The sequence below is a fragment of the Oncorhynchus nerka genome, linkage group LG27 (genome assembly GCF_034236695.1).
Source record: "Oncorhynchus nerka isolate Pitt River linkage group LG27, Oner_Uvic_2.0, whole genome shotgun sequence".
In the NCBI taxonomy this organism is placed as follows: Eukaryota; Metazoa; Chordata; class Actinopteri; order Salmoniformes; family Salmonidae; genus Oncorhynchus; species Oncorhynchus nerka.
In genome coordinates this window covers 34,708,097-34,729,915 of record NC_088422.1, presented here as the reverse complement: position 1 = coordinate 34,729,915, position 21,819 = coordinate 34,708,097, and the positions used below count along the sequence as shown (strand labels likewise).

Here is a 21,819-nt window from a genome sequence, read left to right as displayed (position 1 = left end):
CAGTTCGCAACGAGCCAGGCGGCCCAAACTGCTGCATATACCCTGACTCTGTTGCAAGAGAAGTGACACATTTTCCCTAGTTAAAAGAAATTCATGTTAGCAGGCAATATTAACTAAATATGCAGGTTTAAAATATATACTTGTGTATTGATTTTAAGAAAGGCATTGATGTTTATGTTTAGGTACACGTTGGAGCAACGACAGTCCTTTTTCACGAAAGCGCACCGAATCGATTAAATGCAACGCAGAACACGCTAGATAAACTAGTAATATCATCAACCATGTGTAGTTAACTAGTGATTATGATTGATTGATTGTTTTTTATAATATAAGTTTAATGCTAGCTAGCAACTTACCTTGGCTTACTGCATTCGCGTAACAGGCATGCTCCTCGTGGAGTGCAATGTCAAATCTAATTTTATTTGTCACATACACATGGTTAGCAGATGTTAATGCGAGTGTAGCGAAATGCTTGTGCTTCTAGTTCCGACAATGCAGTAATAACCAACGAGTAATCTAGCTAACAATTCCAAAACTACTACCTTATACACACAAGTGTAAAGGGATAAAGAATATGTACATAAATATATATGAATGAGTGATGGTACAGAGCGGCATAGGCAAGATGCAGTAGATGGTATCGAGTACAGTATATACATATGAGATGAGTATGTAAACAAAGTGGCATAGTTTAAAGTGGCTAGTGATACATGTATTACATAAAGATGCAGTAGATGATATAGAGTACAGTATATACGTATACATATGAGATAAATAATGTAGGGTATGTAAACATTATATTAAGTAGCATTGTTTAAAGTGGCTAGTGATATATTTTACATCAATTCCCATTATTAAAGTGGCTGGAGTTGAGTCAGTGTGTTGGCAGCAGCCACTCAATGTTAGTGGTGGCTGTTTAACAGTCTGATGGCCTTGAGATAGAAGCTGTTTTTCAGTCTCTCGGTCCCAGCTTTGATGCACCTGTACTGACCTCGCCTTCTGGACGATAGCGGGGTAAACAGGCAGTGGCTCGGGTGGTTGTTGTCCTTGATGATCTTTATGGCCTTCCTGTGACATCGGGTGGTGTAGGTGTACTGGAGGGCAGGTAGTTTGCCCCCGGTGATGCGTTGTGCAGACCTCACTACCCTCTGGAGAGCCTTACGGTTGTGGGCGGAGCAGTTGCCGTACCAGGCGGTGATACAGCCCGCCAGGATGCTCTCGATTGTGCATCTGTAGAAGTTTGTGAGTGCTTTTGGTGACAAGCCGAATTTCTTCAGCCTCCTGAGGTTGAAGAGGCGCTGCTGCGCCTTCTTCACGATGCTGTCTGTGTGGGTGGACCAATTCAGTTTGTCTGTGATGTGTACGCCGAGGAACTTAAAACTTACTACCCTCTCCACTACTGTTCCATCGATATGGATATGTAGTCTCGTTTGTGTAGCCAGAAGGCTGACATTTCATTTATTTTATGTAGTGACTAAATACATTTTTCAAAACAAAACCTTGAGATGATAATTAAATGTATTGCTAGAATAGGCGTACCATTGATTTTCAGGCTAATGAATGATAACGAATGTAATAAGTCAATCTTAGCTGTTATATACAGTGGGGCAAAAAAGTATTTAGTCAGCCACCAATTGTGCAAGTTCTCTTAAAAGATGAGAGAGGCCTGTAATTTTCATCATAGGTACACTTCAACTATGACAGACAAAATTAGAAAAAAATCCAGAAAATCACATTGTAGGATTTTTAATGAATTTATTTGCAAATTATGGTGGAAAATAAGTATTTGGTCAATAACAAAAGTTTATCTCAATACTTTGTTATATACCCTTTGTTGGCAATGACAGAGGTCAAATGTTTTCTGTAAGTCTTCACAAGGTTTTCACACACTGTTGCTGGTATTTTGGCCCATTCCTCCATGCAGATCTCCTCTAGAGCAGTGATGTTTTGGGGCTGTTGCTGGGCAACATGGACTTTCAACTCCCTCCAAAGATTTTCTATGAGGTTGAGATCTGGAGACTGGCTAGGCCACTCCAGGACCTTGAAATGCTTCTTACGAAGCCACTCCTTAAGTGGGAGAACTTGCACAATTGGTGGCTGTCTAAATACTTTTTTGCCCCACTGTATAAAATATAGCATACCTTAGAATGTCACATGATTCACGGCGGGTTTGGATTCGTGGGCAAAATATAAGCGCAACATGCAACAATTTCAAAGATTTTACTGAGTTACAGTTCATCATATAAAGAAATCAGTCCATTTAAATATATTCATTAGGCCCTAATCTATTTATTTCACATGACTGGACAGGGGTGCAGCCATCAGTCGGCCTTGGAGGGCACCCCCCACCCCCCAGACGGTTCCACAGGTGATGAAGGGATGTGAAGGTCCTGGGCTGGCGTGGTTACACGTGGTCTCCGGTTGTGAGGCCGGTTGGACATACTGCCAAATTCTCTAAAACAATGTTGGAGCCAGCTTATGGTAGAGAAATTAAACATTCAATTCTCTGGCAAACAGCTCTGGTGGACATTCCTGCAGTCAGCATGCCAATTGCACGCTCCCTCAACTTGAGACAGCTATGGCGTTGTGTGACAAAACTCTTTATAGTGTTTTGTTTACATTTTAGAGGCGATAAGGTGATAGTTGCATGCCGCCACCTAATAATGTATTGGCTGTGTATCGGCTTACTATTCTGTAGTATGAATTCATTACACTTTGTGAAAAAATTGCCCTACCAACTATAACCTTACACCTATTGAAACCTCATCACTGGGAACTACTTTTAGCCCTATCTGATCCTACAGAGAGCGGGAGGTTCTGGGAAATTGCGTTCAAATCTAGAAAAAATACTGCATTCTTGCCAGAGGGGTCTCCAAAAACACTTAAACACACATACAGTAGTTACACTGTGCAGCTTTTAAATTGGTTTTGAATTAGGTATTGTACTTCGCTACTTTTGTTTAAGCATCTGTTACATAGTGCATTTTTGTAGGCTAGATTTTGTAGTTTTTGTAGGCTACAGTAGAGGGATGACACGGAAAGGTTGTGGCAGCCCCTCAGAGTCAGAAAGAAAATTGCTCATCGTTGTTCAGAGATTCTAATTTCCTGCAAGTTTCTAAAGACGTAACGGCATGCATGGGAATGCTTGCACATTAAATATAACTTTGTAATCAGTTAGCGATGCTAATGAAAATAGTTTTGGTAAACGGAAAGGCTTTCCCCAAAACCTTCTCAATTCAATGTTAACTACAAAGTAGGCTTACCTGGCAGAATGATATCATGATTATTTGTATCAATCAGGTGGGCATTTGTATAGCAAACTCTGCAATCATGTGCAGTGTAGAAACATCTCTAACCAAACACATTCCTCTCTTTCTACATTTGCAATTAAAGGGGAATCAATCAACAACAACATAAAATTATCCCACATTTCTTCGGGTGTGATTTATGCATTAACATCCACTCAGAACATCCAATTTTGTTGCATTCTATAAATAATTGTAATTTTGATAGTGGAAAGCAAAACAAAATGGGAAAAAATCATAAACCAGGAAAAATATTACAGAGAAAATGGAATTTGGGAAAATACTAAACCGAATTAATCAAATGGGGTGTGTGAGTGGAAGATGGAGAAAAGTTAGTGAATGAGGGAAAGTGTGAATGGGTGAGTGAATGTCATTGCATGGAAAAGATCATGTGTAACAACGTTTAGGTAACTTTAGAGAAATTAGCTATATATCAAGGTCAATGTTTTTATTTTAAATGTAACTTAATTACTTTGACTCTGACCATGTTTTAAATGACCTACACCCATGCCTGCGACGTTCAGGCCCTCCCCTACCCGAGCCTGATAACACAGCTTCTTCCTCAGTTTAATAGTATCAATAAGCTGCTTGTCTCTGTATCCCCGCTCCCTGAGTGTTTTGGCTGCTCAATGATGAGATGTGAGAGAGAGCTGTTGGCTGACGTTAGCCAACTACTTTTCATCACTCTAAACTCCGACAAAATGTCTGGAACATTATTATTTTCTATCAACTCTGACAATATTTTTGCTAGGGCTGGCACAATTACCATATAACCGTGAAACCAACGGTTATGAAGACCGTCATGAAAATAAAATAACCGCCATAACCATTCTTTTTTATTGAAGATTGGATGGCTGGGCATTCATGCAGTTGAGTCCGTTTCTGCGGTAATATGGACTCTTAACTCTTATGAAACTTTTTTGCTCCTTGCTGAAACAATCAAGGTGTTGTAGCAAATGTTCTACATTCCGAGCAGCACTGTAGATATTAAGATGAGCGAGATGTAAGACTTTGCTCTCGCAGTCACACACAGTGTCTGCGCAGCTTCACGCTGTTACAGCATGGTAGCCAGGGCACCAAAACAGCTGAGAAGTGGAGGTTTGCGCTTCAAAGCTTTGTTGTTCAAGAAATTGACCCACTATGCAGTTTACTTTCTGCATCTGCGTCATATTGCTGAGTCTACCTTTTTAAAGGGACATTTCTAAAATGTTCAACTTCATATTCATAATCTCCAGCCGGGTGTAGAAATAATTAGGACTTTGTGACTGTGTTAACTAGTGACGACCCATATTGATGTGTATTCCTCCTACTTTTACTTCCTGCTTTTACTTCCTGCTTTTACTTTCTGCTTTTACTTCCTGCTTTTACTTCCTGCTTTTACTTCCTGCTTTGCTCCTATGGGTATACTCTCAATGGCCGCCAGTCCATCCATTATGCCATCATTGACTTGAATGAGTACGCCCGTTCCATTCATTCTATTTCTAGAGCAGCACATGCGGTCAGGAACTGAGGAGAGGAGAAAATGTGCTCCATAAAAAATACAATTTGACAGTGAATATTCTACGTGTTGTTCTTGACCCCGTAAAACACTGGATATTTTGGCACTGTGTTTCTGAGGCTAACCCCTGAAAAGTCGGCGCTAACCCTGCTGCGGAGCAGGGCCAGCTAGCCCTGGGCTAAGGTTGGTGCTAGTCCACTATAGAATGTGCAAGTGTGAACACTCGCTTAGCCCTGGGCTAAAATCTCTTAGCCCAGGGCTAAAGAGACTCTTAGCCCTGGGCCTAGTGTGGGCTTGATGAAAAACACAGCGTAAATTACAACAGGTTAAGCTTATTGATATACATGTATTATTTGAAACAAATGGATTGTTTGAAATGCAGTGACTCTGTGTGTTGTGTACTAAGACTTCATTGCATATTTGACAGGGTACCTTCTAAGAGAAATCAAGAGGGCAGACATCCCACTTCCAGAGGGAGAAGTGAACCCGGTTGCACCCCTGCCCAAACATGTCCTAGTTATAATGGTTAGCGCACCCTACCTGTCTCTCTAGAACGTTATAAATCCTTTTATCATAAGAATGAAGTATTGACTTCGTCCCAAATGGCACCATATGTTCCCTAAGTAGTGCACTATATATAGGGAACATATGGTGCCATTTGGGACACCGCCTGAATTGCCATTGCCATTGCTATTGACTCTGTATGTATGGCTGTCTCCAGGAGCAGTTGCAGAGGTTGGAGGTGGAGCTGAGCGAGGTGACCAGGAATAAGGAGAAGCTACAGAAGAACCTCCTGGAGCTGACAGAGTATACACACATGCTGCGCATCACACGCAACTTTGTGCACCGCAGAGCAGAGGTAGGTCCAACAGCTTCTCCACAAAGCAGGATCCCACCACTTTACAACACTTTGCCCCTCAGTTTGACTTAAGAGCACTTGCAATGGCTTTGATTTGCTTCATGAAGAGACTGAGCAAATTTTAGGGTCACATGATTTGGCTTTGCGCATAACATCGAGGCTTTCTTTTCTCTTTTTTTTCTTTATAGAGGATGTTTTGGGGATACATCTGGGGCTAGCCAAAATCTTGCTGCTTGTCTTTTATTCATTTATGCATGGGAAAATTCTTGCCCTTTTTCTAACAATGTGTTATGGGGGTGTATGTGTTTTGTGTGTGTCCTCACACTGGGGTTATGTTTCACAGTGTGAGCCCCCGCAGGTCCAGTATGAGGAGTTCCCCTTCCTAGAAAAGGATTCCATGATGGACTACAGCAGCATGCAGCGACTAGGGGCCAAACTAGGGTAAAGGGCTATCAGCAGTCATATATATTTGTACACACTTGGGTATTTGTGCCTGTTTACTGTAATACCCTGTTTATCTCAACCTCACTCCTGCAGGTTTATATCAGGGCTGATTCAGAGAAGGAAAATAGAGGCCTTTGAGCGCATGCTGTGGAGAGTGTGTAAGGGCTACACCATCCTTAGCTACTCTGAGATTGACGAGTACTTGGAGGACCCTGACACGGTGGGTCAAAGTTGTTATGCCTGAGAGAGATTCTTAGCCCTTTTCTAAATGATTGAGTGTGAGATAAAATAATAAGGTACTGCTTACCACATAGGTAAATTTAACAGCATCCCTGTTGGGCCTGTGAGAGGTAAAACATCTCACCTCAGCCTTACCATGTCTATATTCTAATCCGCTTCCTGTTCTCTGGTTATTGCAGGGTGAGCCAACTAAGAGTGTGGTTTTCCTCATCTCCTACTGGGGCGAGCAGATCGGACAGAAAGTCAAGAAGATCTGTGACTGGTAATTAAAACACCTCTCCAACTGACCTGTTACACTTTCAGCCTGAGGTGATTCCCTGTCAAACCATTAGGCCTGTTATCTTGCCCCCAACAAGCTCTGAAGACTGTGGCTTTAACCTATGTGATAACATCATGGAGCTTGTCTTTTTGCCCCTCAGCTACCACTGTCACGTGTATCCATACCCCAACAGCAATGAGGAGAGGAATGATGTTGTGGAGGGACTCAGGACTCGCATCCAGGACCTGCACACTGTAAGCTCTCTAAAATACTTGTGAGCAACAACATAGTGGGTGATGTTTTTTTTAGTTTGTTTTGTCTTTAAGTAATGAAAATAACTTTTTTGACTATCAAATTTGTACAGTTAAAAATACAGATGTTTTCTTTTTAATATTACACCCATGTATTCTTTAACCAGAAAAGGTTAACTCCAGAGATCTCTCCCTAATGTCACTGGCTAACTTAAAATATAAGCTATCAACAGATTAAGGTGTTATTCCTGCTGAATTTAGCTGTTGGAATACAGTGCCTTCAGAAAGTATTTTAGTCCTCTTTTTTTAGTCCTGTTTTTGGTCCTTCCTCTATTTCTGATGTCGATCCAGTTTCTAGTTCTATTTTGTTTGTTTTTTGTCCTTCCTCTATTTCTGATCCATCTGGTCCACTCAGTTTGATTTCTATTTGTAACTGCTATTTCACAACATCTCTTAACCTACAGTTGAAGTCGGAAGTTTACATACACTTAGGTTGGAGTCATTAAAACTCGTTTTTTCAACCACTCCACAAATTTCTTGTAAACAAACTATAATTTTGGCAAGTCGGTTAGGACATCTACATTGTGCATGACGCAAGTAATTTTTCCAACAATTGTTTACAGACAGATTATTTAACTTATAATTCACTGTATCACAATTCCAGTGGGTCAGAAGTTTACATACACTATGTTGACTGTGCATTTCAACAGCTTGGAAAATTCCAGAAAATGATGTCAGGGCTTTAGAAGCTTCTGATAGGCTACTTGACATAATTTGAATCAATTGGAGGTGTACCTGTGGATGTATTTCAATGCCTACCTTCAAACTCAGTGCCTCTTTGCGTGACATAGGAAAATCAAAAGAAATCAGCCAAGACCTCAGAAAATAAATTGTAGACCTCAGCAAGTCTGGTTCATCCTTTGGAGCAATTTCCAAACGCCTGAAGGTACCTTGTTCATCTGTACAAACAATAGTACACAAGTATTAACACAATGGGACCACGCAGCTGTCATACTGCTCAGGAAGGAGTTCTGTCTCCTAGAGATGAACGTACTTTGGTGTGAAAAGTGCAAATCAATCCCAGAACAACATCAAAGGATCTTGTGAAGATGCTTGAGGAAACAGGAGCAAAAATATCTATATCCACAGTAAAACGAGTCCTATATCAACATAACCTTAAAGGCCGCTCAGCAAGGAATAAGCCACTGCTCTAAAACCGCCATAAAAATGCCAGACTACGGTTTGCAACTGCACATGGGGACAAAGAACTTACTTTTTGGAGAAATGTCGTCTGGTCTGATGAAACAAAAATAGAACTGTTTGGTCATAATGACCATCGTTATGTTTGGAGGAAGAAGGGGGAGGCTTGCAAGCCGAAGAACACCATCCCAACCTTGAAGCACGGGGGTGGCAGCATCATGTTGTGGGGGTACTTTGCTGCAGGAGGGACTGGTGCACTTCACAAAATAGATAGCATCATGAGGCAGGAGAATTACGCAGATATATTGACGCAACATCTCAAGACATCAGTCAGGAAGTTAAAGATTGGTCGCAAATGGGTCTTCCAAATGGACAATGACCCCAAGCATACTTTTGTGGCAAAGTTGTGGCAAAATGGCTTAAAGACAACAAAGTCAAGATATTCACAAAGCCCTGATCTCAATCCTATAGAAAATCTGTGGGCAGAACTGAAAAAGCGTGTGCGAGCAAAGAGGCCTACAAACCTGACTCAGTTACACCAGCTCTGTCTGGAGGAATGAGCCAAAATTCACCCAACTTATTGTGGTAAGCTTGTGGAAGGCTACCCAAAACGTTTAACCCAAGTTAAACAATTTAAAGGCAATGCTAACAAATACTAATTGAGTGTATGTAAACTTCTGACCCACTGGGAATGTGAAAGAAATAAAAGCTGAAATAAATCATTCTCTCTCCTATTATTCTGACATTTCACATTCTTAAAATAAAGTGGTGATCCTAACTAACCTAAGACAGGGAACTTTTACTAGGATTAATTGTCAGGAATTGTGAAAAGCTGAGTTTAAATGTATTTGGCTAAGGTGTATGTAAACTTCGGACTTCAACTGTATACCCCTTGACTTCTTCCACATTTTATTACAGCCTGAATTCAAAATGGATTAAATGGATTTGTTACCCTCACCCATCTATACACACTACCCAATAATGACAAAGTAAAAACATGTTTTTAGATTTGTTGTACATTTATTGAAAATGAAATACAGAAATATCTCATCTACATACAGTACCAGTCAAAAGTTTGGACACACCTACTCATTCCAGGGTTTTTCTTTATTTTTTACTATTTTCTACATTGTAGAATAAGACATCAAAACTATGAAATAACACATGGAATCATGTAGTAACCTAAAAAGTGTTAAACAAATCAAAATATATTTTATATTTGAGACGCTTCAAAGTAGCCACCCTTTGCCATGTTGACAGCGTTGCACATTCTTGGCATTCTCTGAACCAGCTTCATGAGGTAGTCACCTGGAATGCATTTTAATTAACAGGTTTGCCTTGTTAATTTGTGGAAATGATTTCCTTCCTAATGCGTTTGAGCCAATCGGTTGTATTGTGACAGTGTAGGGGTGGTATTTAGAAGATAGCCCAATTTAGTGAAAGACAAAGTCCATATTATGGCAAGAACAGCCGCAAATAAGCAAAGAGAAATTACTTTAAGACATGAAGGTCAGTCAATCCGCAAAAAACAAATGAAACTGGCAGTTGCTATGATGAAACTGGCTCTCGTGAGTACCGCCACAGGAAAGGAAGACCCAGAGTTACCTCTGCTGTAGAGGATAAGTTCACTGCACCTCAGATTGCAGCCAAAATAAATGCCTTTGAGTTCAAGTAACAGACACATCTAAGACGGAGCTGCTCTTCCTCCCGGGAAGGACTGCCCGTTCCATGATCTCGCCATCACGGTTGACAACTCCATTGTGTCCTCCTCCCAGAGCGCTAAGAACCTTGGCGTGATCCTGGACAACACCCTGTCGTTCTCAACTAACATCAAGGCGGTGGCCCGTTCCTGTAGGTTCATGCTCTACAACATCCGCAGAGTACGACCCTGCCTCACACAGGAAGCGGCGCAGGTCCTAATCCAGGCACTTGTCATCTCCCGTCTGGATTACTGCAACTCGCTGTTGGCTGGGCTCCTGCCTGTGCCATTAAACCCTACAACTCATCCAGAACGCCGCAGCCCGTCTGGTGTTCAACCTTCCCAAGTTCTCTCACGTCACCCCGCTCCTCCGCTCCCTCCACTGGCTTCCAGTTGAAGCTCGCATCCGCTACAAGACCATGGTGCTTGCCTACGGAGCTGTGAGGGGAACGGCACCTCAGTACCTCCAGGCTCTGATCAGGCCCTACACCCAAACAAGGGCACTGCGTTCATCCACCTCTGGCCTGCTCGCCTCCCTACCACTGAGGAAGTACAGTTCCCGCTCAGCCCAGTCAAAACTGTTCGCTGCTCTGGCCCCCAATGGTGGAACAAACTCCCTCACGACGCCAGGACAGCGGAGTCAATCACCACCTTCCGGAGACACCTGAAACCCCACCTCTTTAAGGAATACCTAGAAACACAAGCAATGATGAGACCAAAATTGAGATTTTTGGTTCCAACCGCCGTGTCTTTGTGAGACGCAGAATTGGTGAACTAATGATCTCTGCATGTGTGGTTTCCACTGTGAAGCATGGAGGAGGAGGAGGTGTGATGGTGCGGGGGTGCTTTGCGGGTGACACTGTCAGTGATTTATTTAGAATTCAAGGCACAATTAACCAGATTGGCTACCACATCATTCTGCAGCGATACGCAATCCCATCTGGTTTGCGCTTAGTGGGACTATCATTTGTTTTTCAACAAGACAATGACCCAAAACACACCTCCAGGCTGTGTAAGGGCTATTTGACCAAGAAGCAGAGTGATGGAGTGCTGCATCAGATGACCTGGCCTCCACAATCAACCGACCTCAACCCAATTGAGATGGTTTGGAATGAGTTGGACCGCCGTGTGAAGGAAAAGCAGCCAACAAGTGCTCAGCATATGTGGGAACTCCTTCAAGACTGTTGGAAAAGCATTCCTAATGAATGTGGTTGAGAGAGTGCCAAGAATATGCAAAGTTGTCAAGGCAAAGGGTGGCTATTTGAAGAATCTCAAATATAAAATATATTTTTATTTGTTTAACACTCTTTTGGTTACTACATAATTCCATATGTGTTATTTTATAGTTTTGATGTCTTCACTATTATTCTACAATGTAGAAAATAGTCTAAATAAAGAAAAACCATTGAATGGTATGTCTAAACTTTTGAATGGTACTGTAAGTATTCACACCCTTGAGTTAATACATGTTAGAATCACCTTTGGCATCGAGTCTTCCTGCATAAGTCTCTGAGAGCTTTTCACACCTTGATTGTATGATATTTTCCCATTATTCTTCCCATTATTCAAAATTCTTAGAGATCTGTCAAATTGGTTGTTGATCTTTGCCTGATCCAGCCTCACAGCCATTAAACTCTGTAACTGTTTTAATGTCACCATTGGCCCCATGGTGAAATCCCTGAGCGGTTTCCTTTCTCTCCAGCAGCTGATTTAGGAAGGGCTCATGTATCTTTATATTGATACACCATCCAAAGTGTAATTAATAACATTACCATGCTCAAAGGGATATGCAATGTCTGCTTTAAAAATATATATATTTACCCATCTACCAATAGGTACCCTTCTTTGCGAGGCATTGGAAAACCTCATCGGTCTTTGTGGTTGTATCTGTGTTTGAAATTCACTGCTTGACTAAGGGACCTTACAGATAATTGTATGTGTGGGGTACAGAGATGAGGTAGTCATTCAGAAATCATGTTAAACACTATAATTAAACACAGAGTGAGATCATGCAACATATTATGTGACTTGTTAAGCAAATTTCTACTCTTGAACTTATTTAGGCTTGCCATAACAAAGCGGTTGAATACTTACTGACTCAGCTTTTAATTTTTTATAATTTGTATACCTTTCTAAAAACATAATTCCACTTTGACATTATGGTGTATTGTGTGTAGGCTAGTGACACAAAATCTCACCATGCTCAAAGCAATATTCAATGTCTGCTTTTTAAAAAGTTTTACCCATCTACCGAGATATACAGTCACTACAAAGATGCAGGCCAATGGTGACATTAAAACAGTATCCCTTAAAGAATGGACCTCATGCTTCCAGCTACGGCGAAGATTATAACTTCTTGGAAAGAAGCAGAATGGAGTGTGAGGGGTAGAGGTTTAGGAGCGAGAGGGAGAGTGCTCTCACTCAGGCGCCAGGGCGTGACCACTCTGGGGTCACTTGACTCTGCTTGTGCCTTGCAGTCTGGAAGACTGTTCAGATCAATCGTTTTGGAAGTTCTACCTCTGAAGAAAAAAAGAACTAAATTAACCTCTGGTCCCAGCACGTGATCTCCATGGGGTCTCAACTGAAGGCTGACTCTCCCTCCTCCCTTCCTCCCTCATGCGAACACACGCACATTCCAGAACTTAAAGCACACAGACTCAAATTCCCTCCCTGGCATGTTCATTGCATTTTCTCTAGCCCTCACACAACATTCTTAGACATTCATTCATCATTTACCCAACAGTGTCTCATGCCAAAAATACCTTTGCTTCAATACCCAAACAAGCTATGGGCCCTTGCACTCAGTGGAGGCTGCGCTCAACGAGCCTAAGTCAATTCTACACACCCTTTTGATATTCTGAATGAATGTGAAATCCCTTCCATTAGTTAAAATGTCATACTAATACCCCCCACCCCAACCCCCGGCTTCCACCAGGTACTCCACAGGACAGAGGACTACCTGAGACAAGTCTTGAACAAGGCCTCTGAGTCCGTCTACACCTGGGTCATCCAGGTTAAGAAGATGAAGGCCATCTACCACATCCTCAACCTGTGTAGCTTTGACGTCACCAACAAGTGTCTGATAGCCGAGGTGTGGTGCCCTGTCAACGATCTGCCCATCCTGCGAAGGGCATTAGAGGAAGGCTCGGTGAGTCAGCTCCCTGTTACAATGGCTCCCTGTGTAATGTCATCGTTGGGCTTAACTATTTTATTGTTTTGGATTGTATTGTCATTGTTTGTGACCCCAACTTCTAACTACACTTTGTTCAGTATTTGGCTAAACCAACAGTCACACACCCAGTCAGCATGGCCTGCTTTAATAATGGGGTTTTGGTTGTGGTAGAAAAAGGGAAATTGTTCTCGTCTTGACCACCTCTGATCATTTAAGACAGATCCAGGTATTTAGAGAGTTGGGCCAACTTTTTGAATTGTGAATATTGTTATAATTCTAGACATTCAGTTACATAGCATTATTTTAATATTCCCATGTAATGTTTATATGCGATAACATGGCTGCCATAGAATTTTGAATTGTCATGTAAATGCTTCATAATGCTTATTCTAGACATTATTGTCCATGTACTGTAATGTTAATGAGGCGCTAACATGGCTGCCATAGAATGTTATAGTGTCATGTAAATGAATAATAATGCAGAAACCTCAATTGCCCAACTCTAAATACATGGCTCTGGTTTAATTTATTAAACTAGTCTAGTCGTGGGTCCTGTTGGGCCCCAATTGAGGGCTACCAGGGCTTCTGTCTATTATTACATTACATACAATGTGACCTTATAATATGTAATGACGTACATAATATAAGGTCACATTCAGTTCAATGACAGCAGTCCATGCAAAGGTTCTGCCAGTCCTTTAAAAGGCTTAAATGAGGCTTCTAAATACAAGGCTTAAATGGTCAATATATTTGAACAGTCTTGAATGGTCTAAAATATTTGAACTAACTGTTTGATGAGATAGGATTCTGTCTCCATTTGGAGAAAACAAATGATGTCTCAAATAATTGGGTTGCCATCACTCAATCTCCATGCAACCTTAATAGGCTAACATTGCAATAATCTCAGTCTGAAAAGCCACTCTCTTGACATTATTGGCTTACCTTTACAGAGGAAAAGTGGAGCCACGGTGCCTTCTTTTGTCAACCGTATTCCCAGCAATGACACTCCACCAACCCTAATAAGGACCAACAAGTTCACATCAGGCTTCCAGAACATAGTGGAGGCCTATGGAGTGGGCAACTATAGAGAGGTTAATCCAGGTACAGTACGCCCTCGCTAGCCAATGACCGCTGATTACTACATTTAGGATTAAATCACATGCTATCATTAGGCCTACTGCTTTTATGTTTTCTGTTTGTTTGCTATTTCTATGAGCCACATGCCTGTAGCCAAAGACACATGTTCACTCCTAACAAGAATGGACAATAAAGTTTTACACTTTATTGATAGTTGAATGTGTATATGGAGGAATTATGATGTATTGTCTGTTGTGTCTAACAGCTCCTTACACAATCATCACCTTCCCCTTCCTGTTTGCTGTGATGTTTGGAGACCTGGGCCATGGTGTGATCATGGCTCTGTTTGCTCTCTGGATGGTGCTGTATGAGGACAATCGCAAACTGAAACACACCAGGAATGAGGTGAGAGGGGCAGAGGAGATGCTGTCAGTGTGTACGTCCCAAATGACACCCTATTCCCTACGTAGTGCACTAGTTTTGACCAGTGGCCATGGGTTTTGGCCAAAAGTAGTGCACTACGTAGGGAATAGGGTGCCGTTTGGGATGCTGACCGGTTGTGTGGGGAAATTGTTTCTGGTCTAAATGAGCTAAATGAGTAATAAGCAAACAGTAAATGTTGTGGTTAGCTGGATGTTTCCCCCTACGTTGACAATGGTGTATTTGTATGCTCAGATCTGGAACACATTCTTTGAGGGCCGTTACATCATCCTTATGATGGGCTTGTTCTCGGTCTATACCGGACTCATCTACAACGACTGCTTCTCCAAGTCTCTTAACATCTTTGGCTCGGGCTGGAACGTCAATGCCATGTTTAAATCTGGAAATTGGACTTGGTAAGTACTGTACTGTAATATGTTCTGTACTGTAAAATCTGTTCCCTAGATTACAGAGATTATTAGGTCAGGGTGAAAGGCCACATGATCACAACTCAATGCCAATATGTTTTGGTTTTTGATGTCCTATCACTGATTGGCCATACTGGTTTTTCAATTATATATTAATTACAAGTCAAATTAAGTATAACAATTGCAAAGATGTATGTGACATTAAAGATTACATCACCTGATAGCTTGCTCTTTTAATTGTTCACTTTTGTATTTTCTTTAAAAGGGATTCCACACTCCGCACCAATGCCTTTCTGACCCTTGATCCCAATGTCCCTGGGGTTTTCAATGGACCCTACCCTTTGGGCATTGACCCGGTAAGTACATGGCTTTATGATTCATGGTCACAAACTTCTTTGTCTTGTCTCTATGTTCGCTACACACACAAGTTATTCCGTCTCTTCTTAACCATACACCTCTCACCAACCAGGTCCAATAAAATAAGTCATGGATCATTACTCATTGTCATTTCAATGTTTTGTTAACAATCGCATCAGTCTGACTGTGATGTAGTCTGTCCATACCTCAACCTGATGTGGTTATTTTCCTTGTTTCTTCCAATGTGTAGATTTGGAACTTGGCGTCAAATCGTCTGACCTTTCTGAACTCCTACAAGATGAAGATGTCTGTGATCGTTGGTATCAGTCACATGAGCTTCGGGGTCATCCTAGGTATCTTCAACCACCTGTGAGTTACAGCACACTCTCCCCCCACACTTTGCAGCCTTCTGTGTGTCTATGAAAGCACTTTATAGCTCTGTTGTCTGTGTCTATCTCTGTAGGCATTTTAGGAAAAAGTTCAACCTGTACTTGGTACTCCTCCCGGAACTGCTGTTCCTGCTGTGCCTATTTGGCTACCTGGTCTTCATGATCATCTACAAGTGGCTGGCCTTCTCTGCACGCGACTCCCAGATGGCCCCCAGCATCCTCATCCACTTCATCAACATGTTCCTCATGCAGGGGACGGGGTGCCACCCCTCTTCCCAGGACAGGTACATGTGTGTTCACACAGTGGTTGTCTCCAAAATGACATCCTATTCCCTATATGCACTATAGGGAATAGTGTGCTATTTGGGACACACCCGCTGAATATGCATATAGAACTGGGACTTCTCACTAAAACCCTTACTTGTGAAGGACCACTCGCTCAGTGAAGACATGTATACAAGCCCAACCCGCTCTGAAGCTACTTCAGTGAGACTGTAACAGACCTGTCTGTTCTTTCCCTCTCCTACTGTAGGTTGGGCTGCAGGTGTTCCTGGTGGTCATTGCTCTACTATCGGTGCCTGTCTTACTGCTGGGGAAACCAGTCTACCTCTACTGGCTGCACAACGGAGGAGCCAACCGCATTGGAATGTACAGGGTGAGGCTTTGAGTTTGTAGCTCTCGCTGAGCTACGAGTCATAAGCATGTGTGGGTAGTGTGTCCATATATGAGTCTGTGTTCTGGTTGTAACATAGTCTATGGTGGTGTGTGTATGTAGACTGTTTATAGGAGTGCGCTCCGGTTTTAACATGCAGAGTGTGTGTGGTGTGTGTCAACAGGGTTATGAGCGTGTGCGGCGGCACAGCGAGGAGGAGCTCTCCCTGATGAGGGCAAATGACATGGAGGAGGGCAGTGTCCCCAGTGATCTCTCCACCAGCAGAGAGCAGCAAAAAGAGGAGGTTAGCTGATGACAGCACGGTCACCACCTCCCACTAGCCTCTCATTCAGGCATCAGTACACTATGGGTCCCGAAAGTAACAGGTCCTCCTGTCTGTGTGTTGTTTTACAGTTTGACTTTGGGGACATGTTCCTGCACCAGTCTATTCACACCATAGAGTACTGCCTGGGCTGCATCTCCAACACAGCCTCCTACCTGCGCCTCTGGGCTCTGAGTCTGGCACATGCCCGTGAGTATCAACACACCACATCAAATGTTTAATATTTGTATTGATCTTTGAAGGATAAACATTTAAAGTGCATTTTATATTGAGAGAGGATAATTATTTATGTATGTAATGTTCTCTGACTGGAGCAACCTTCTTTTAAATGATTAAATCAAATGAATCAATCAGAGATGTGACGGTGTTTGTTTGTCCCTGCTCCCCCAGAGCTGTCGGAGGTGCTGTGGTCCATGGTGATGCGGTTGGGCCTGCGGATGGACACCAGCCTGGGCATCATGTTTCTGGTGCCAGTGTTTGGGATATTCGCTGTGCTCACTGTGTCTATCCTCCTGGTTATGGAGGGACTGTCTGCCTTCCTCCATGCTCTCAGGCTGCACTGGTTAGTTACTCACTATACTTGCAGAATTGAGTGAAGGACAGGAAATATGTGTAAAAATTCAACACATCATGCCTTTATAAATGCTTACTCTATATTCAGTGATCTCTGTTCTCTCTCCATAGGGTGGAGTTCCAAAATAAGTTCTACACTGGGACTGGAATCAAGTTTGTTCCCTTTGCCTTCTCCCTCCTGCCCTCTAGCTTTGAGCATGATGGCTTGCTGTGAATGGGACAAACAATGCTTCTGCCCTCCCAGAGGCAAACTGCCACAATGTGCCAGCAGGATCCAGTGCTATATAGCTAGCCTGGGTACTAGTCGTTTGTGCCATCATGCCACTCCTAAATGACAAGGAGTGGCATGATGGCACAAACATATTGTTACACAGGCTTCTATTGAGCCTCATAGACATACAGTCCAATTTCATATTGTTTTTTTCTACTATTTGTTGCACTGACAGATTGCCTTACGTAAGTACAACCAAATCTCAGTGTATCATGCTCTATTTTCAATCAAATGATATTCTGGGTTACCAAAACTTTGCAAGGAAAAGCCTCCTTCAGTCATGTTTGTAAATGAAAAGTATTTTTGGATGAATGTGGGAGAGATGTACATTTTATTTTATAGAGTGATAAAGTTTGAATGAGAAATTAACATTTGAATGACTATGACAGGCTTAAAAAAAGTGGTGCATCACTCTTGAAAGTATGCATACCGTGTTGTGCTGAATTCTGACAAAATTATATTAAATTAAGATATGTTTCCTATGCCTCCATCACTTTGTGGAAGACTACTTCTTAAACTGCCCGTTCCATGGATGGAAATGAAAAGTATAGCTCAAGACATCCAATTTGTAAGTCGCTCTGGATAAGAGCGTCTGCTAAATGACTTAAATGTAATGTAAATGTAACATCATTTAATGACACCAACAATCCCTGATTATGAATAAGGAAGGAAAAGCAGGCACTGGACCAGTGCAGAGATCAATTCTCTCCAAAGCTTTTTCCTATATTCCCATCCTGTAGCACCATAACAGGAGGATGTAGTTTATGCTGTTGGGTAATTGTACCTTCAAGATGGAAAAATAAGAAAGAGTTATAATTTTTTATTTCGATTTTTTTTGTTGATATTGGTTAAATGTCCTAATGATGGTATTAAACCCTCTGAAGAGGAGCTAATTGTTTGAATTGTGATTACCACGTAACATGGAACTTTAACATTATGGGGAGCTTGCACCATGTCATTGTAAACTCACTTGCTGTGTTATCAAACAGTAATGTGCTGTATCTTAGTGATGCTTAAAGATGCCTCTAAAGCAGGATCCTATGGGAAATGCTGCTGTGAAGTTGAGACGAGGGGAGAATCTCAATTGCATACTCCTCGCATCCTCAAAACCCATTGGAGGAGAAGTTCAGAGGGGAAGGACCTCTGGCTTTCTCATCCAATGGGTTTTGAGGAGGCGAGGAGCGTGGACTCCAGGAGTCTGCAATTGAGAATATGTCTAGGTAATGTAAAAATAGTGGTTAGAAAATACTTTTCTATAACTATGATGACCACTAATTCTTAGATGTGAAGTCTGATTAGCAATGGCTCTAACGTCTAATCCTTGATTACACAATGTGTGTGGTTTGTTGAAGGGCTTGCTGTAAATGTTTGTACCTATTCTAATGTAGTCTATTTTAATCATATTTATTTTAAAGAATGTAAACATTTGATTGATTCGCATCATTAACTCCATACTTATATTAGTGGTATGCATACATTCCTCTGTTTTGGCTTTGCGGAATTATTTTATATCCGATAATGGTGAACATGTTTTCAGTGTAACAGGTGAATAAAGCTGACTGAATAAAGTTGAATTTGACTGAAAATGTTAATGTCAGTGGCGTTACTTTTGCGCGAGACTATCAGATGTTGCGACTGGAGGGCGCCAAAGGGGGCGCATGGCTCACAGAAACAGAAAGTTGACCAGTTGCCATAGTGACATGAGGCTGTCAATTGGTTGCAGGTAGCTAGCTACATCAACAAACGACAACATTTGAAGTTAGCTAGCTAAAAGCTAACATTAGTACTTTGTTGTAACTTAATTGAGGGATAAAATGTCCCTCGACGACCCGCGGGTGGAGTGGATCCGAAACCGGGTATATTCCTGTTTTTATTTGCCGGAGCCAGGTTGTTTCGAGGAATTGCTGAGCCGCGGAGATGGAGAAGAAGAGCAGAAAATAATCAGATTTCTGAATGAAGTCACCGAGGAAGAGTCAGCATCGACGCTGCTGTTTTTCAAAGGAGTTAACGAGGAAGAGATTGAAGTTGAAATTCCGATTGGTACGTGAGTGAGGAATAGCCACACGTATGTTGTCAATGTCGCGTTCAAGACCACTTTAAACTTGTAACTCTGAAGTACTCGGAAATCGCGTTAAGTGCGACATCAGTGGGTTCTAGACAACAGCTGAGATTTCAAGAATAACTCATTTTAATACATTCTGAAATAAAATATCAATCAGAAACTCTGACATCATCCTTTGCTGGGTTCAAAACAACTGGGAACTCAGAAATCTCTGACTTCAGTGCGTTCAAGACAGAGAATGGTGGAGATTTCTAGTGGCCAAAAGGCTGTATTAGCATGGGCAGCACCATTGAGGTCTTCCACTATTTTAATGTAGGCAACTGGGTGGGACTTCCAACTTCATTGGCTTATCCCTCCTGGGGACCCTGTTGGAGTCATGTCCAACTGGTTCATCGGGAGGGATCAGCCAATCCTGAAGAAGAAAATTGACGACTTCAAAATAGAGATTGCCTCAATGGTGCTGCCCAGATACAAAGATGAGTCATCTGTCTATCTATCTAGTCTATTTAGCTATCCATATGGTTCAAGACAACTGGGAACTCAGACTAGGAAAAATTGTTTTGAATGGTCATCCAACTCAATTCCAAGTTCGAAAACGCAGACATCTTCGACTTCCCTACCTGAAGATCACTGACATCATGATTTGACCTTGTTTTTTCCCCGGTTCCCAGTTGTCTTGAAAGCAGCATAATGACTCACTCATCATCACACTGTGGCCTTTTCTCAATTGGATTTGTTCAACTCCTGCATCCTCTCACGCTTCCTTTTTGAAAAGGTCAAAGGTAATCTAGAGGAGGTGGCGAGGAGCGGGAACGTGGACAAAAATGTGCTTGTATGAAACTCCTCCAGTCACGCATCATCAGGCAAATTACATTTACTAGACCAAAGCAATCGTTGCAAATAGATTGATGTAAAGTAATTTAACATCGAGTTGGGAATGGAATTTGAGAGGAATGCGAGAGCCTTCCCAATGATAAACTCACAGCTGGGGCTGCAACCTGGTCTCAGAGCATGTTGTGTTATTCTGTATGTAAATCCGAGACACTCCATTTAGTATGATATTTTTCCACCTTGTCGGATCGAGGATTCAAAGCAGCGACCTTTCGACATCATAGCATTAGCTAATGGGGATCATAAATTTTAAAAAATCAAGAAGGCAGGCCTTCAGTAGGCAACCTCAAGAAGGCTTCCACCCAGGCCAGAGGTTCATGGGCCAGAGGTTCCTGCTCCAGAGTTTCCTGCTCCAGACGTTCCTGGACCAGCACAGGGAAGATGTCCACCTGGATGGTCAGTTTCCTGAACCAAAGGTGGGAGCAGTTCCTGGGTGTGTCCTGAGCCAGTCTTACAGCTGGGGGCTGAATCAGTGCCTCTGGTTCTCACCTGGTTAGGCTTATTCATCCCACACTTCCAGTAAGGCCTGGTCTCTTGCTTAGTGACAGTGGCTGTTGGGACAGGTTCTTGGACCACAGTGGGTGTTGGGACTGGTTCCTGGGCTGGAGTTTGATATGTTTCATGGGCGTCTCTGGTCCTCTGGTGGTGCGGTAGTTTATGTATGTCGACTTGTGTCAAATACACTATATATACAAAAGTATGTGGACACCCCTTCAAATTAGTGGATTAGACTATTTTAGACACAAGGTGTATAAAATCGATCAAAAATCCATGAAATCTCCATAGACAAACATTGGCAGTAGAATGACAGCTCAATGACTTTCAACATGGCACTGTCATATGACAGTGCCATGCGGCAGGGTAGCCTAGTGGTTAGAGCGTTGGATTAGTAACCGGAAGGTTGCAAGTTCAAACTCCCGAGCTGACAAGGTACAAATCTGTCGTTCTGCCCCTGAACAGACAGTTAACCCACTGTTCCTAGGCCGTCATTGAAAATAAGAATTTGTTCTTAACTGACTTGCCTAGTTAAATAAAGGTAAAAAATAAATAAAAAATACCACGTTTCCAACAAGTCAGTTCGTCAAGTTTCTGCCCTGCCAGAGCTGCCCCGGTCAACTGTAAGTACTGTTATTATGAAGTGGAAAGTCTAGGAGCAACAACAACTCAGCTGTGAAGACCGGCGAGTGCTGAAGCTTGTAGCGCGTAAAAATCGTTTGTCCTCGGTTGCAATTTATGCAGAACTCCAGGTAATTCCAAATGGTTCACATACTTTCTCTTTCCACTGTATGTCTGTTTGAAGTGTCTGCAAATACACTGCTCAAAAAAATAAAGGCAACACTTAAACAACACAATGTAACTCCAAGTCAATCACACTTCTGTGAAATCAAACTGTCCACTTAGGAAGCAACACTGATTGACAATACATTTC

At 42.1% G+C, this 21,819-nt stretch overlaps 2 protein-coding genes across 2 annotated transcripts in view; both read left to right on the top strand.

The window, feature by feature from the left end:
- The window catches only part of LOC115111656 (V-type proton ATPase 116 kDa subunit a 2), a 36,845-nt gene extending 17,822 nt beyond the window's left edge, over nucleotides 1-19,023 (top strand). Inside the window, 19 exon segments of the mRNA XM_029637972.2 lie at nucleotides 5,231-5,328; nucleotides 5,525-5,662; nucleotides 6,006-6,103; nucleotides 6,200-6,326; nucleotides 6,526-6,608; nucleotides 6,766-6,859; nucleotides 12,691-12,903; nucleotides 13,878-14,028; nucleotides 14,270-14,409; nucleotides 14,680-14,840; nucleotides 15,118-15,208; nucleotides 15,460-15,578; nucleotides 15,673-15,851; nucleotides 15,854-15,882; nucleotides 16,131-16,253; nucleotides 16,435-16,554; nucleotides 16,665-16,782; nucleotides 16,984-17,155; nucleotides 17,278-19,023. Coding sequence (XP_029493832.2) covers nucleotides 5,231-5,328; nucleotides 5,525-5,662; nucleotides 6,006-6,103; nucleotides 6,200-6,326; nucleotides 6,526-6,608; nucleotides 6,766-6,859; nucleotides 12,691-12,903; nucleotides 13,878-14,028; nucleotides 14,270-14,409; nucleotides 14,680-14,840; nucleotides 15,118-15,208; nucleotides 15,460-15,578; nucleotides 15,673-15,851; nucleotides 15,854-15,882; nucleotides 16,131-16,253; nucleotides 16,435-16,554; nucleotides 16,665-16,782; nucleotides 16,984-17,155; nucleotides 17,278-17,380 — 2,357 coding nt within the window. The 3' untranslated portion in view covers nucleotides 17,381-19,023.
- Nucleotides 19,024-19,156: 133 nt separating this feature from the next.
- The window catches only part of dnah10 (dynein axonemal heavy chain 10), a 57,824-nt gene continuing 55,161 nt past the window's right edge, over nucleotides 19,157-21,819 (top strand). Inside the window, exons 1-2 of the mRNA XM_065011143.1 lie at nucleotides 19,157-19,481; nucleotides 20,656-20,786. Of these exons, the coding sequence (XP_064867215.1) occupies nucleotides 19,252-19,481; nucleotides 20,656-20,786 (361 nt within the window). The 5' untranslated portion in view covers nucleotides 19,157-19,251. The remainder of the gene's footprint in view (nucleotides 19,482-20,655; nucleotides 20,787-21,819) is intronic.